At 42.6% G+C, this 16,084-nt stretch overlaps 1 protein-coding gene across 12 annotated transcripts in view; it reads right to left on the bottom strand.

Annotated features, from left to right (window-relative positions):
* Positions 1-293: 293 nt before the first annotated feature.
* The window catches only part of ZNF462 (zinc finger protein 462), a 157,301-nt gene continuing 141,510 nt past the window's right edge, over positions 294-16,084 (bottom strand). For 10 of the 12 annotated variants that reach the window (XM_015472673.3, XM_059889081.1, XM_010808216.4 and 7 more), the window contains 3 exons: positions 8,772-8,904; positions 4,423-4,546; positions 294-3,104 (listed from right to left, as the gene is read on the bottom strand). In XM_015472673.3, the coding sequence (XP_015328159.1) occupies positions 2,897-3,104; positions 4,423-4,546; positions 8,772-8,904 (465 nt within the window). In that variant the 3' untranslated portion in view covers positions 294-2,896. The remainder of the gene's footprint in view (positions 3,105-4,422; positions 4,547-8,771; positions 8,905-16,084) is intronic. The other 2 variants (XR_808518.4, NM_001205811.2) reach the window with 2 other exon arrangements.

The raw sequence follows: 16,084 nt of genomic DNA, 5'->3' as shown, positions 1-16,084 counted from the left end.
TGGAGTCTTTATCACTAGACTGCCAGGGAAGTCCCTGATTCCCATTTTTGACAGAAAATATTCCCTTCATAAAATTTCCCCAGTTGGTTATAAATATCTGATGCAGAAATGTTAACATTTTAAAATCCCAGCTCATACCTCACCTTAAAGTCACCTTTGCTTTCCATAATGGTTTAGATTCAATGGTTTGAAATAGCTCTCATGCACATGTATTGAAAAAGCAATGCTATATAATTTCTACATTTCATATGTGTAGTCATATCTGTAAATGATTTACAACAGATGCACATAGACACATGTGAAAAAAATTCTTTATTAATTTCTCACATTTCATTACAAAATGTATGTTGCAAACAACTTGAATAACCTACTTGTGTGTTTTTTGTTGTTTTTTTTTTAAACCCTTGGCTTCAAGAACTCAGGATCTCCCTATCTTTTATCAAGTTTTGGGAAACACTGATTATTGGAGTCAATAGGTTATCATTTTGCTATTTATTTTCTTCTCTCAAGCTCTGAAAAAAAAATGTCCTCTGTATAAATTAAACAAAAAACATGTTGTAAATTCTATGTCATTACAGTCAACAGAATTATAATAATGCATCCAAAATGTGCGGCCACAAAATATCAGGTATATGTTTGAAAAAAGAAAAAAAAATGACATTCTAGCCTTGTTAAAAGGATAATGGTCCCATATTTTTATTAACAGGTTAGCAAAACAAAATCCAATGGATTACAATATTTACATGTTATTTGAAAAATAAAGTAGTGATAAAAGCATGTCACAATTATTTTCTTTTTTTCCTTTTTTATTTCCTTTTTTCTTCCTTTTTTTGTTTTTTTTTTTTTTTGCTTTTTTGGTAACCATTACAAACACCCAATCCAGGTATGGAACTGTTTAGCACATTTGAAATGAGGCCAATTAAAAACAAATATGGACACAAAATGAATCTTTGTCTAGATAGTTCACACTTTCCCCACATTCTGGTTTTCCACATGATGGCCCCCATCCCTAAAAAAAAAAAAACTTAAATTAAAACAAACACCCACAAATAAAAATTCTTAACAGCAAGAAAATAAAAGAAGAACATGCTTTTCAAGTAAGCACTTATTCCACAAATGCAATCTCTTTCCATGGATTTTATTTGAAGCTGTGTGGGACACTGTCATCTCAGCAATTCCCTTCCCTTTCTCCCCCCTCCCCCAACCCTTCCAAGTTAAAAAAAACAAAAACAAAAAGAAACATGAAAACCAAACGACTTGCACACACACACATGTCCACACACACGTCCAAGCTCTCTCACACACAGGCTTCTAAAACCTAGGATTCAAGGAAAGTTCTACTTTTTTGGAACGAAACCCTTTGTTCACAATCAGAACGTATTATAAATGTAGACTTAGATTTCGTCTAAGCTGCTCCCTCCTGAAAAAGCTAATATGGGGAAACAGAGCAGCTGGCAGCTAGATTAAAAAAAAAACAAAAAGTAGTTCTCCAGGCTCCTTGTAGGATATAAGTATTTCTTGAACACTCTCACCAAAGGGATGGGATTTGACACATCCCCTTGTCCTGAAAAATAAATGAGAATCCCCTCCCCCCCAAAAAAACCCCACAATGCAAACAAAAAAAGAACACAGATTTAGAAATCACACACAAAAGCCAGCCCATCCTAACAGAGATTATTTGTGTGAGACAGATAATGTGTAAATTTGACAGCAACGAAAGGGTGAAGAGGACTTCCTCGTCTGGCCCACAAGCTGCATAGAGGTGCCGAAAAGTTTGGTTCTTTAGTTAAATTAAAAAAACGTTAACTTCTTTGTTATTTCCATGTTTAAAATAAAAACATTCCTATTCACAAAAAACTAAATCTCCCTTGCCCCCAAATCAAAACAAAATAACAACACACACACAAAAAACAATTTATATGAAAACTGAATTGTGCTGTGTTTGTAACACTCAAACTGATAGAAAATAAACATGTGGCAAACAAAACTCCAAAGTCACCTTAAAATTAGCTCACATGAAATCTACCAAATTCTAAATTATAGTTGAACACTAATAAACAGCTTACCTGGAATAAAGGATGACAATTCACAAACATTTATCTAATAATTAAAGTCTGTTTCTTTTTTTTTGTCTTGTTTTTTACTAAAATAATTAAAAAAATCACAGTATTTTAAGAAATAAAACCCACGTGGGGATTTTAAGCACAATTTGTGTTCCTTTCTTTAAAACTCTTTTTTTTTTTTCTCCATTCACCATCTTGCCCAGCAGTTCTCTCTACATTTAACCACAATGACGACAGGTAGTACTGACAAATGCAGAGAATTCCCTTGGTTAAGTTTGAGGTACTAGGAAACAGGTGACTGTTTTATGCAAAGCAGTTTTTTTTTGTTTTCTGGTTTTTTTTTTTGTTTTTGTTTTTTTTTCTGTTTGTTTTTTCCCAAAGCGGCTGCAGTTAGGTCTTGAAAAAGCTTAAGGTATTAAAACTAGAAAAACGCACCAAAAGTTGTGCGTCAAAAAGTTGTTCCCCTAAGAGAAGTCTTCTACTGTCACGGAGCTTCTGTTTCCACATACTGTCCAAGACCACCGTGATGCACAGGTGTGCAAGGGAGGTGCTTCCGGTGCTTCCGCAACAAACGAAACTTCCACGATGAAGATCCAGAAGGAAAGGTGTAGTGATGGAAAAGGGAGCCACATATTCCAACCATTTAAATAACTTTAATTTACATACTCACTCACACAGGTACCAGTGCTTTGAAAATAGATTGTTCAGTCCTAAAAAGCAGCTTTGTTCTGTCTTCTCTTTTCTGTCCCCCCCTTCTCAGCCCAAGCCGGCCCTCCCACTTTTCTTTTTCATCATGGTTCAAGTAAGGGGTGATTAAGAATTTCACCAAACGCTTATTCTTTTTTGGCCTCTGCATTCTCCAGGAGAGATTTGTCAGCAGCTACGACACAGATGGCTACTGGTTCGTTCTTTAAGGAAAAGTCTATCCCGATTGTTTCATCATCTTCCTTTTCCTCTATAGAGGGCATCTTAATACTGTCCTCCATGTTGCCCTTCAGGTGGATTTCTTCTCGGCTCACCTGCTTGGTGTCATTCAATGCCCTGGGAAAACATTCATGGGGAGTGACAGGTGAGTACATGTATTTTTTCCTAGTTAAAAAAACATTCACCTTCTTATGTCTCTGACCCTAAAAAGGTCTTGGGGGTCTTACAAGTGCCACAGACAAATTGACTGGACTATGGGTGATTTATCCCTGCTACCTGTTATACTTAGCGCATATATTTCTGGTTATCTTATTAAAAATCTGAATCTATAAAAATGAAAAGAAAGTGAAAACGTTGGTTGCTTAGTCATGTCTGACTCTCTGCGACCTTGTGGACTGTAGCCTGCCAGGCTCCTCTGTCCATGGGATTCTCCAGGCAAGAATACTGGAGTGGGTTGCCATTTCCTTCTCCAGGGGATCTTCCCAACCCAGGGATCAAACCTGGGTCTCCTGCATTGCAGACGGAGGATTCTTTAACATCTGAGCCAGCAGGGAAGCCCTATCCATTATACTATGTTTTGATTACATCATTCTTTGCTTCTAGAGCAACATAATGATCTTAGGTTCCCTCCTATACTGGGAACAACACAGTCATAAGTGGTCATAGCAAGAACTGTCATGCTCAGATCCATCAGAGGAACCTAGAAAATGCAGATTTGCTATACCTATCAGGACTGAAAGCGCAACTCGGGTATTAAAGAGTTAACGGAAAGACCCATAGAAGGGAACATAAAGCAAGAACCTGGAGATGAGACCCGTGTCTCATCCTAGTTATATTCTGGGAAGCTTAGTTACATTCTCTGAAGTCTAGATGCTACCTATTTCTGGGCATTTTCTGCTTAAGGGACCAACTCCTAGGCTATCGCAGCATCTGCTGGCCTGGAAGTGCCTTGTCTGGGGGACAGTGCTACGTTCAGGGTCTTACGAGTGTTCTGCAGTGTGCCCCCACCTACCTGGGAGGCAGGCAGAAGCAGGCTCTGTCCCCGAGGCAGAGCATTGAAGGCACCAAGAGGTGCGTGGGAAGGTTCAAGGCCACTCGGGGAGTGAGTCATCACAGAGGCAGGAACAGAAGCCAGATCTCTGGACCCCGGTCCACGCTCTACAGAGAACGTCATGCTAACGAAAGCTGAAGGGACACGGGCTGGAGAGAGCGCTCTACACGAGGGCTTGAGCGGGATCTGTCAATCGTAAAGACGATCTCTCCTCCTGTGACTCGTGTCTGGGTGACCGTTTTAAAAACCAGCGGAAAGGGAGAAACCCAGTTCGTGACCAACTGCCTCTCCTCCCGGACCCGGAAGTGTGACACACGGGGGTCTACGTATTGTCAGGAGCCACCGCCACCTCGCACGATGAGCGAAGGCCTTCGCGGGACTTACATGCCGTGTCTCAGCACGTGCCTTTCCCACTCAGAGCCCTGGGAAAACGCCCGTCCGCAAAATTCACACGGAAAACGCTTCTCAGTGTTGATAGCAGCCCCACGGTCCGAAAACCTCAAGAGATCTGTGAGGAGAAAGCAGGTGTATTACCTGTGAGCTGGAGGGGCAGAAAAGTCAATATTCATTAGGAGCCTCCTCCCATTTCCAGATTCCTTACTCTTTCTCCTGCTGGCCTTTCACCAAAGGATTGTTTCTTGAAACTCTCGAGAACTGTTCCCAGGCCCTAGGCATCCCCACCTCTCTCCACCTCCCAACTGTTTCTGTCACCAATAACCCGAGTTTGTCTTGCCTTAAGAACCCCTTCTGTTCATCCCAATGGCGTCTGAGCATTTTCTTCTATCAGCTCTCTCTCTCCTGTGGTGCTCTGTCTCAGTGCCTCACAGTTCAGCACCTATTCATTTTCTATTTAACACAGGTTTTCTCCACGCACTAACAAGAACACAGGCTCCTGAAAGCACCAAGGCCAGGTCATGTTGTAAGAAGGCCTCAAGCTGTCCACACGGCCCAGGGAAAGCTGAGGGCTCACCACTTGTGGTCCTCTGCCATGGGTATCTTAATCCACACCTCCCAGGGTGGCTGCAAGCCCTAAACGAGCCCCAAAAGCAGAGAACCGAGCAGGAATGCGGCGGGAGATGGGGATGTGAAAGCGTGTCCTCAGCTAGTCAGGGGTTCTGGCCAGCTGCCCTCCATCGGTGTATTCTTGAACATGGGGATGTGCAGACGCCTTTCTGGACAGGTCTGTTGTAATCAAGTGGTGACTATCGTTTTACTTCCTCCTCGGCCCTGAGGGGCCTGCTAAATGGGGACTGACTGGCTCATTGTTTGGAGGCCCCGCCTCCTGGCAAACTCAAAGACGAGAGCTTATATGGCCTTTGTGTTATCCTGGGTCCCAAGCCCATATGTCTTTCATTATAGCGGAGAGGGCCAGATCTTCACATGGGTAATAAACAGCAGGACCTAGACGGCTCTGCAGCCATGCCGGAGAGTGAGGGCTCACAGACAAACGCTGCTCATCTCTGCCCCTCTGATCACCGTGTGCCTGGACTCACGAGGTGTTACAGGAAGGTGTCTCCTGGTTGAAATACTCCATCTAATAAAAAAAAATCCTCAGGATGATGTTAACAGGCTAGGTGTCTCTGAGCTGCCTTCATCTGCAGCACAAAAAGCACTGTGAATGGGGCCAGTTCTAACAAAAGATGAAACATTTTCTCACAAATTAAGAAGATCACCACACAAGCCATTAAAAATAATTGCACAGACTATCTTCCTTGATTCTTTTCATTGGAAATGAGACAGCACCATCTGCTCTGCGCATTAATTCCTTAGCAGGGATTATCTTGGGCAAGAAATCAACAGAATGCCTTCCTGACTCCTCCCAACTGCATAATGAGAGGGGGTGGGGAGGACACTGCTTGGGCGCATTTGATTTCTTCATGCCTGGTTTCTTCCCTTTCAAAGTCCCTCCGAGCTGCCTTCTGAGGCAGGACCTGCCGTGTGGCCACGGTCAGGCCTCTCCTGGATTCTCGTGCTGGGAAGGCACGCTGGGCACGGGGTAGCTCCAAGGACATGAGCCCCCCGAATGGAGCGCCTGACGAGGGTCTCTGCTGCCAACGAGGGGGCCTGCTCCTGGCACACTCACTTGCTTACCCTGAGGAAACATGAAACCAACCATCTATTCTTTCCAATGGCTCATGCTGTTTCATCCTCAAAGGAGGAGGCCAATCATTACCTGTCACACATCAAATGGCTTCCATTAGCCCCAGAGCTGTGCTAACGCCACCTCCCGCTCTCTCTACTCCTGGAAGACAGAACGTCTGGCAAAAACACCCCGAGGCTACTGTGTGCCGTTTCTTCTTGTTGGCAAGAATACACCTAGATGGTGGAAAATTGATTCCAAGGCGATGAGACAAAGGAGGCTGTTCTTTCAAAAATCAACGAGGGGGACGGGAAGGTTTTCCCCATTAACATGACTGGAAGTTACTCATGTAAATCCCCAGCCCTCTGAGACAGGAACACAGGCTTCTCCACCCCCAAGTCTTTTCTCCCTATAAGGTTAAGGCTCATGAATGTGGAGGCTGCGCTTTCTAGGGAGAAGCGATCAGACACCATGAAGTTCTTCACAGGCAAACTGAGCTGGTCTGATGCCACAGTGCCCGTGCGAGGGGGCGGCTGGGCTGGGCAGTCAAGGAATCATGACTGGCGCCGTGCACATCTAGCTGCCCTCTCTTCTCATCGTCTATGCTATTATTTTGGACGTGGCACAGGGGAGGGGAGGACTAACAGGGCTTCTTGCCTCTGCGATGCTTAAATCCTGTAAAACCATGCATGCTTGGTTCTAGAGATTAAAGTCATGGTCTCCAATGAGGAATAATTCATTTCCTGGGGAGGGATGGTGGGGCACAGAGCCCTGTGAAGACAAGGAGCCTGTGTGCCCTCTGCCACAAGCTTCCTCTTTGAGAGAACTCTGTTAACAATGCACAGATGACGTTAAAGAATTCATCGCTAAGGACATATTTGTGAAATGCTTTTTAAGAAAGAAGGAAGAGAAAATTTAAAACCCATGCTTCTTGAATCACAGCCGTTGTAAGAAATAGATCACTGTGCCCCTACTAATAAAAGTCGTAACTTTACAAGGGCAATCAGTCTATATGGTGTGGGTGCTCTATCTATCCACTGACCACAGGCATGGGGGTTCAGAAGCCAAACTGGATCATCACTTAGCTGTGGTCTCCTACTATAGCGGAGATAAAATATGGAGGCATGGTGTGGAAATCAGGAAGAATCAAGAAAAAGAAGAGGGAGAACCTTGGAAGAAAATGACCACCAAGTTGGCTTTCTAGGCTGGCAGAATGACTAGCAAGAAAACCCAAGCAATTCCACAAAAGGAAGCCTTACAATGAGGCCCCAAAGACCACTGAATTGACGGAATTCAGGGCCAGGTTCCCATCAATGAAGAACATCCACAAAGGGTAGGGGACGTGGCACAGCATGTAAAGACACTTTGCCTTTGGAGCCAGAAGACTTAACCCCAACCTCCAGTGTTTTTGTTTTAACTTTGAACACGCTCTTAAATATTCTGGGCTTTTATTTCCCTACTTGTAAAATGTCAATAATGCCATCTACACTGCAGGGTTTTATCATCATTATTAAGTGGTTACTGTGTTCCAGGAACTGGACTAATAATGTTTGTGTGCTATCTCATTTAAGATTTACGTGACCCTAAGGAAGTGACCCTAGGAAGTTGTTATTATTAGGATGATGAATGTGCAGGAAATAAAATAATTTACCCAAAGTCATATAACTAAAAAGCAGCAGAACTGGGAGCCAAATCCATAGAGACCAACTGCAGAGCCCTCTAACTGTATATAAGATTAAATAAAACCCACTGACACTGGGCTTGGTCCATAATGGTGTTCCGCAATGGCCACTAATACCATTCTCCCCATCAATGGGATGACATATTTATTTCTCAGGTTTAGGTTATCCATGTGCTTTTGATAGGTCTGCAATAACTACAGTAAGATATCCCAATCTATATTCTTTAGGTAGTATCTTGGTTTTTCCACAATATTCTATGTCAAACAATACAGAATACCAACTCTAGATCATGTAAATGTATGTCTACAGCTAAACATCAAAAAATTTCATTTTGAAAATAATTACGGGATCACAGCAAGTTGAAAACCAGTATAAAAGTCCCTCAAAACTTTGCCTACTATCCCCTGTAAAGACAGTCAAATGCCACTGGTCTCCTTCTCTCTCTCTCTCTCTTTACAAAGCAAAAGCAGTAAGCCAGGGGGTTAAGAGGAGGGCCATGCAGAAGGACACGTGGAGGGGTTCGGACCTCAGGCTCAAGCCCTCTGTGGCTCCCTCCCCCCAACCCCAGCAAAAGACACCCCAGCAGCAGCAATTTTAAATAAGCATTCAACTGGAAATTCATTTACATTCCTCGATAGCTTTTACAGGGCCATCCATCTTGCTGTCTGTCCTTACTCTGCAGATTCCCCAGATAACAGTTTTCCTGAATAAAAACAAATCATCGCCATGTATTTTTTAACAAATGTATATCTACAGTTAAAGAGAAAACGTCTGTTTTCCTTGGAGATTCTCTAGCTGGTAATAGTTTACAAAGACATGGCCCCTGACGTGTTGCAGCCAGTCTGTTCTGCTACTTAACGAAGAAGGATCATTCCTTCTGTTCCTCCTCCAACAACCTTCTGCCTCCCTTCTGTCTCCCCACGGCCAGGCTGCATGCCATCTGGGGCTCAGGGGGCAGGGACGGGACCAACCTCTGTCATCAGCCTTGCTGTTCATTTCTTCTTCCTTGTCTTCATCATCACTGCTAGAGCTCTCCATCTTCTCCTTCATCTGTTCCAGCTGATCCAAGTTAACCCGTCCAACCAGCTCAAAGTTTCGGCTTACCTGAAAAAGACCCCAAAACAGTGGAATCACAAACCACAGCTGAACGCCGTTCTGCCTGGAGGACAGAGCCGTCCAACGTCATTTTCCTATGGGTGTGTTTTTAGAACCAGGACCAAATCACACCAGTGCCTAAGTGGTCCTTTTCTTCATTTTGACCCTCTTCTAGGCACATCTGTCTTCTGCTCCCACGTTCATTTTCACTGGAACTTCCTTACCAAATTTAGTTAGAAATGCGAGCTGCAGTTGGCAGAAAATCACGTCTCATGAAGCCTGGGGTGTAGAGTAGATGTCCAACAAACGTTTTTTGAGTTGAATTCAAGGGTGTTCCTTTCATGTGCATGTGTTAGTCGCTCAGCCGTGCCGACTCTTTGTGACCCCATGGACTGTTGCCTGCCAGGCTCCTCTGTCCATGGGGTTCTCCAGGTCAAAATACAGGAGTGGGTTGCCATTTCCTCCTCCAGGAGATCTTCCCGACCCAGGGATTGAACCCGTGTCTCCTGCATTTGGCAGGCAGATTCTTTACCATCAGAGCTACCAGGGAAGCCCAAATTTCAAATATATCTGGAGGGAAAGTGGCTCTGTAAGTATTCTGAAAACTAGCAGAGAGAGTCCCAACATTTCCACCACAGCCTATCAACCTGGAGGGCTGTGGGGCTGTCCCAGCTTTGACCAAATGACAGTTGCTCAGTTCTTAACTCCACTTTAAGTGTCAGACAGTATTGTTACTGTTTAGTATTACTACTGTTTCTGAAGCTGACCACAGCCTGTTCATCACAGCTGGGATTATCTGAGAAAAATCTAGATGACAAATTCCTAAAAACTCTTTTAAAGTGTTAACTGTGGCTGATTTATGTTTATATAAAATGTGGTTAGAATAATGTGGGACTCCAAACTGGCTTCAAAAATATCATCCAAGAGAAATAAAAACTCACCCCGTGAAAACTCTGTGGGGATATTCTATTTGGGGTTCTCATAACAATGGTAGCACACAATGCCCCCTCTTCAATTAATCTGTTTTCCGAACTTCTTCAGTTGCATGCACAGAATGATCAAGAATGACAGCACAGGAGCCAAGCCAACAAGACGACTCAAACCAGCACGGCGATGGGTTCCATGCTTTCCCTGGTGGGGGCCAAGGGAGAGGCCCATGAGGGGCCCGTATATGAGACCCAGTTCTGGCCTCCTGAGGCACAGAGTTTTGAGTTGAAGAGGGAAGACAGACTTCATTAATTAGACTCCAAGGCAGATTTCCATAGCCACTACAGTAGAGATAGCACGTAATGAGGGCGCAGGAGATGATAAGGAGAATTTACAAGACGGTTCCAAAATATTCCCTGGGACCAGGCTGGAACAAAGATGTGCTGAGCACCACCAATTCCATATGCCTGGCAGATGGAAACATCATCATCAACTGTGACAAATGCGCAACAGAGAGCCTCAGAGTATCAGGGCCAGCAGACAGTCCTGTGAGAAAGTGTAATACTTGTCCCCACGACACCATGTGTGTGTGTGTGGGGTGAGGGTGGCAGTCGGGTCAGCAGCATTGAAAACGAGGAAGAAAACTCAAGATAAAAGCTCTCTTAGAAAAAGAGAAACAATCCATTGATACAACTGTAAGAATGAAATCAGTTGACTTGGAAAACAGCTCAGCGTGAGGGTGGAAAAGAGGTCTTCCATGATCACAGCACGAAACCCTGAGGGAAGGCAAATTCCTGTTTGCTCATGAAAAAAAGTTTTAAAAAGGATTAGATTAAGATTGGACGGCATCACCGACTCAATGGACATGAGTTTGAGCAAACTCCAGGAGATGGTAAAAGGCAGGAAAACCTGGCGTACTGCAGTTCATGGGGTCGCAAAGAGTCGGTCCCGACTGAGCCAATGAACAACAGACTATGGCGAAGAGGGGGAAGCCCAGTTAGAATCTTTCTTCCTTTTCTTTCCCTCTAAGAGTTCACGATACCTGTCAAGCAAAGGACTTTTGCTTAGACTACCTTCCTAATTAGGGTTTTATCTACTGTCCTCATGCCTACAAACCTATATAGATTTTAAAAATATTTATTTTTATAACAAAGAAGCAAAAAGGGAGGGCACAAGGAGCAGGAGCTTTGAAGTCAGACAGAGCTGAGTTCAAGTTTAGGGTTTGCCATGAACCACAGGGCTCTGAACATACACGGCCTCAGTGTCCTTGTCTGTATCGATGAAGAGGGTCATCATAGTACCTGAAACCCAACAGTTCACCAAATTGTGGTTTCCCTTTCCCTTTCTGGGAATGTGGCCTTTTCCAATTTTTGGCTTTTGGAAATGTGTATAAGAAGCATCATGAATGCATATTTATGAAGTTATGTTTTACCACAAAGTCTACATTTTAATCAAATAGCATTTATGACAAATATCCGAATAAAAGTTTTCTGGGTTGCCAGGTTTTTTTTTTTTTCTTTTTCAGGAAAAGGAGGCAAGATTCCAACTGGCCTAATTTTGAATTATGCAAAGAAAAAAATTTTTGAAATGATCGGTACTTCACATCATAAAGGGGCAGCCTTTTCCTGTCACTTTCTCCCCACTTTCAGCCAGGTCAGCTACAGGCATGTGGAACGGGCAGGAGAGGTGGGCATTGCCAGGAAACAAAAATAATGAGACTGAGAAAGGCCAAAAAACAATCCTCCAACACCTTCTTTAATCCAGCAGTTTGTGCTCATTCATTCACTGATTCATTCATTCAGGACTCCCAGCGGCCCTGCCGTGTGCCAGGCCCTGTGCCTATCAAGGAACTCACAGTGACAGAAGGAGATCTGTCACCAAACCAAATGTTATTTTTTCTTTTCCGCCTTCCTCTTTCTTCTCCTTTTACAGGAAAACTGTTAGCATTTTGGATTTTGCACAATTTTAGGAGTGCATGACATTTTCATGGTATAACATTCACCCAAGGGACTCACCTAGGATGTATTTGTCCTAAAGATTTCTAAAATAAGTGAATTTTCTTTTTGCTATGTAATTAGATTTTAAATTAAAAATTCTTTATAGGGTTGAGTTCTTACTATATCTTTAATCTCCAAACTAGCAATCTAGGAGTCATCGTCATACAAAAGTAAGCCTTCTGGCTGCATTTATGAGCCTCTGTCCCTTCCCTCCCTCCTGCCAGATTCCCCGTGTACATGCTTACCACCTCTTATATCTATCCGTCCAGTGTGGTTGAATGGAGGGAATTTTTTTTTTTTTTTAATTAAATCTGCTCATGTCAATCTCCTCTTGCCCTGAGGATAAAACCCCAATTCCTTACTGTGGTTTACGTGTCTGATTATCATCTTACATTCTGGTCCACCCTCTCCCCTTTGCTGACTCCCCTTTGCTCCCACAGTCCTGAACTTATAGAGGTTCCCGGAACAGGCCAATCTCTTGACTTTGCGCCTCTTTCTGCACAGGCCGTGACCTCCGTGTGAAACTCTGTCCAGCCTGCCTCCCTGATGTGGTTCCTCCTCAGCCTACCATACCAGTCTCACTCCAATGTCACTGCATCTGGGGGACTTTCCCTCAATTCCTGCTTGGTTAAATATCCTTGCTCGAGGCTTCCACAGCAGCCTCCCCTGCCCTCCCCTTTTACATAGCCCAGGGAACTGTAGTCAGTATCCTATAATAACCTATGATAGCAAAGAACATACATATGTGTAACTGAATCACTTTGCTGTACATCTGAAACTAACACAATGTTGTAAATTAACTATATTGTAATTAAAAACAAACTCAGTAATTAACATCTTCTGGCCTGCCTCCCCAAAAGAACAAACTCCATGAAGACAGACACCCTGCAGCTCAGCCAGATCTGCACTGGCCAGCGAGGTGTCCAGATTGAAGTGGGCATGGTTCTCACCTCCTAATTACTGCTACTGCTACTGCTAAGTCACTTCAGTCGTGTCCGACTCTGTGCGACCCCATAGACGGCAGCCCACCAGGCTCCTCCGTCCCTGGGATTCTCCAGGCAAGAACACTGGAGTGGGTTGCCATTTCCTTCTCCAATGCATGAAAGTGAAAAGTGAAAGTGGACACGCTCAGTCGTGTCCAACTCTTAGCGACCCCATGGACTTCAGCCTAGCAGGCTCCTCCGCCCATGGGATTTTCCAGGCAAAAGTACTGGAGTGGGGTGCCATTGCCTTCTCCATCCTAATTACTAGGTGTCTGCATCTTCATTTAATATATTTTTCTTTCCCACAAATATATACAATGAAAAATTAGCAAACGGAAAAAAAAATCATGTAAAATCCAACAACCTATACAGAGTACCTGTGAAGAAGTTGTTACATTTCTGTATCTCTGTTCTCTATTCACAGATGATGTACAGTAGTGTTTTTTATGCCTGGTATGAGATAAATATCAATCTCTATATACATCTATTTAATATATGTATACATTTAATATATGTATACATCCAATCACCATATAATACTTTGTCAAGTGAATATATTATAGTTTACTTGACTCTTCCCATGTGGAGTTTACCTTTGGTTATTTCTGGCTTTTCACTATTAAAAATGCAGTAGTAAGCCTTCCTATATAAGGCTTTCAGGCTTAGTTTTAGCCATGGCACTCAGAAAAGAAAAAGAAATAAAAGGAATCAAAATTAGAAAAGAAGTAAAACTGTCACAGTTTGCAGCTGACATGAAAACAATACATGGAATATCTTAAAGATGCCACCAGAGAACTACTAAAGTTCATCAATGAGTTCAGTAAGATTGCAGAATATAAAATTAATACACAGAAATGTTTTATACTAACATTTGAAGATCAGGAAGAGAAATTAAGGAAAAGAGTTCCACTTATTATCACATCAGAAAGAATAAAATACCTAGGAATAAACCTACCTAAGGAGACAAAAAACCTGTACTCTGAAAATTATAAGATGCTAATGAAAGAAACTGAAAATGAGACAAACAGATGGAAAGATATACCATGTTCTTGAATGGGAAGAATCAATATTGTCAAAAGGACTATACCGCCCAAAGCATTCTACACATTGAGTGCAATCCCTATCAAATGACCAATGGCATTTTTCTTCACAGAACTGGAACAAAAAATGTTAAAACTTGTATGGAAACACAAAAGACCCTGAATAGCTAAAGCAATCCTGAGAATGAAAAACTGATCTGGAGGAATCAGGCTCCCTGACTTCAAATTATACTACAAAGCTAGACATCAAAGCAGTATGGCACTGGCACAAAAATAGAAATGCAGATCAACGGAACAGGATAGAAAGCTCGGAAATAAACTCATGTACCTACGGCCAATTAAAACGAGGCAAGAACGTACACTGGAGAAAAGACAGTCTCTTTGGACAAGTCATGGTGGAGAGTTCTGACAAAAGGTGGTCCACTGGAGAGGTCAATGGCAAGCCACTTCACTATTCTTGCCTTGAGAAAAGTATGTAAAGGCAAAAAGATATGACGCTGAAAGATGAACTCCCCAGGTTGATAGGTGCCCAATACGCTACTAGAGAAGAGTGGAGAAATAAAACCAGAAAGAATGAAGCGACAGAGCCAAGTGAAAACAACGCCCAGTTGCAGATGTGACTGGTGATGGAAGAAAAGTCTGATGCTGTAAAGAACAATATTGCACAGGATCCTGGAATGTCAGGTCCATGAATCAAGGAAAATTGGAAGTGGTCAAATAGGAGATGGTAAGAGTGAACATCAGCATTTTAGGAATCAGTGAACTAAAATGGACTCGAATGGGCGAATTTAACTCAGATGACCATTATATCTACTATTGTGGGCAAGAATCCCTTAGAAGAAATGGAGTAGCCATCATGGTCAACAAAAGAGTCTGAAATGCAGTACTTGGATGCAGTCTCAAAAATGACAGAATGATCTCTGTTTGTTTCCAAGGCAGACCATTCAATATCACAGTAATCCAGGTCTATGCCCTGACCAGTAGCTGAAAAGGTGAGGTTGAACGGTTTTATGAAGACCTATAAGACCTTCTAGAACTAACACCCAAAAAAGATGTCCTTTTCATTACAGGGGACTGGGATGCAAAAGTAGCAAATCAAGAGATACCTGAAGTAACAGGCAAATTTGGCCTTGGAGTACAAATGAAGCAGGGCAAAGGCTGACAGAGTTTTGCCAAGAGAATGCACTGGTCATAGCAAACACCCTCTTCCAACAACACAAGACAAGACTCTACACATGGACATCACCAGATGGTCAACAACGAAATCAGATTGATTATATTCTCCGCAGCCAAAGATGGAGAAGCTCTATACAGTCAGCAAAAATAAGACCGGGAGCTGACTGTGGCTCAGATCATGAACTCCTTATTGCCAAATTCAGACTGAAATTGAAGAAAGTAGGAAAACCACTAGAGCATTCAGGTATGACCTAAATCAAATCCCTTATAATTATACAATGGAAGTAAAAAATAGATGCAAAGGATTAGATCTGATAGAGCGCCTGAAGAACTATGGACGGAGGTTTGTAACACTGTACAGGAGGCAGTGATCAAGACCATTCCCAAGAAAAGAAATGCAAAAAGGCACAATGGTTGTCTGAGGAGGCTTTACAAATAGCTGAAAATAGAAGAGAAGTGAAAGGCAATGGAGAAAAGGGAAGATACAACCATTTGAATGCACATCTCCAAAGAATAGCAGGGAGAGATAAGAAAGCCTTCCTCGGGATCAATGCAAAGAAATAGAGGAAAACAACAGAATTGGAAAGACTAGAAATCTCTCCAAGAAAATCAGTGATACCAAGAGAACTTTTCATACAGAGACAGGCATAATAAAGGACAGAAATGGTATGGACCTAACAGAAGCAAAAGATATTAAGAAGAGGTGGCAAGAATACACAGAAGAACTATACAAAAAGATCTTCATGACCCAGATAACCACAATGGTGTGATCACTTCCCTAGAAACAGACATCCTGGAATCTTAAGTTAAGTGGGCCTTAGGAAGCATCACTACGAACAAAGCTTGTGGAGGTGATGGAATTCCAGTTGAGCTATTTCAAATCCTATAAGATGATACTGTGAAAGTGCTGCACCCAATATGCCAGCAAATTTGGAAAACTCAAATTTTTTTTGGAATTTGAGGAAATTCCAAAAAACTGGAAAAGGTCAGTTTTCATTCTAATCCCAAAGAAAAGCTATGACAAAGAATGTTCAAAGTATCACACAACAATTGCACTCATCTCACA

The sequence above is a fragment of the Bos taurus genome, chromosome 8 (genome assembly GCF_002263795.3).
Source record: "Bos taurus isolate L1 Dominette 01449 registration number 42190680 breed Hereford chromosome 8, ARS-UCD2.0, whole genome shotgun sequence".
NCBI classification, from domain to species: domain Eukaryota; kingdom Metazoa; phylum Chordata; class Mammalia; order Artiodactyla; family Bovidae; genus Bos; species Bos taurus.
Note: the sequence above shows the minus strand (reverse complement) of the source record. Positions and strands in the feature narration are given on the sequence as shown.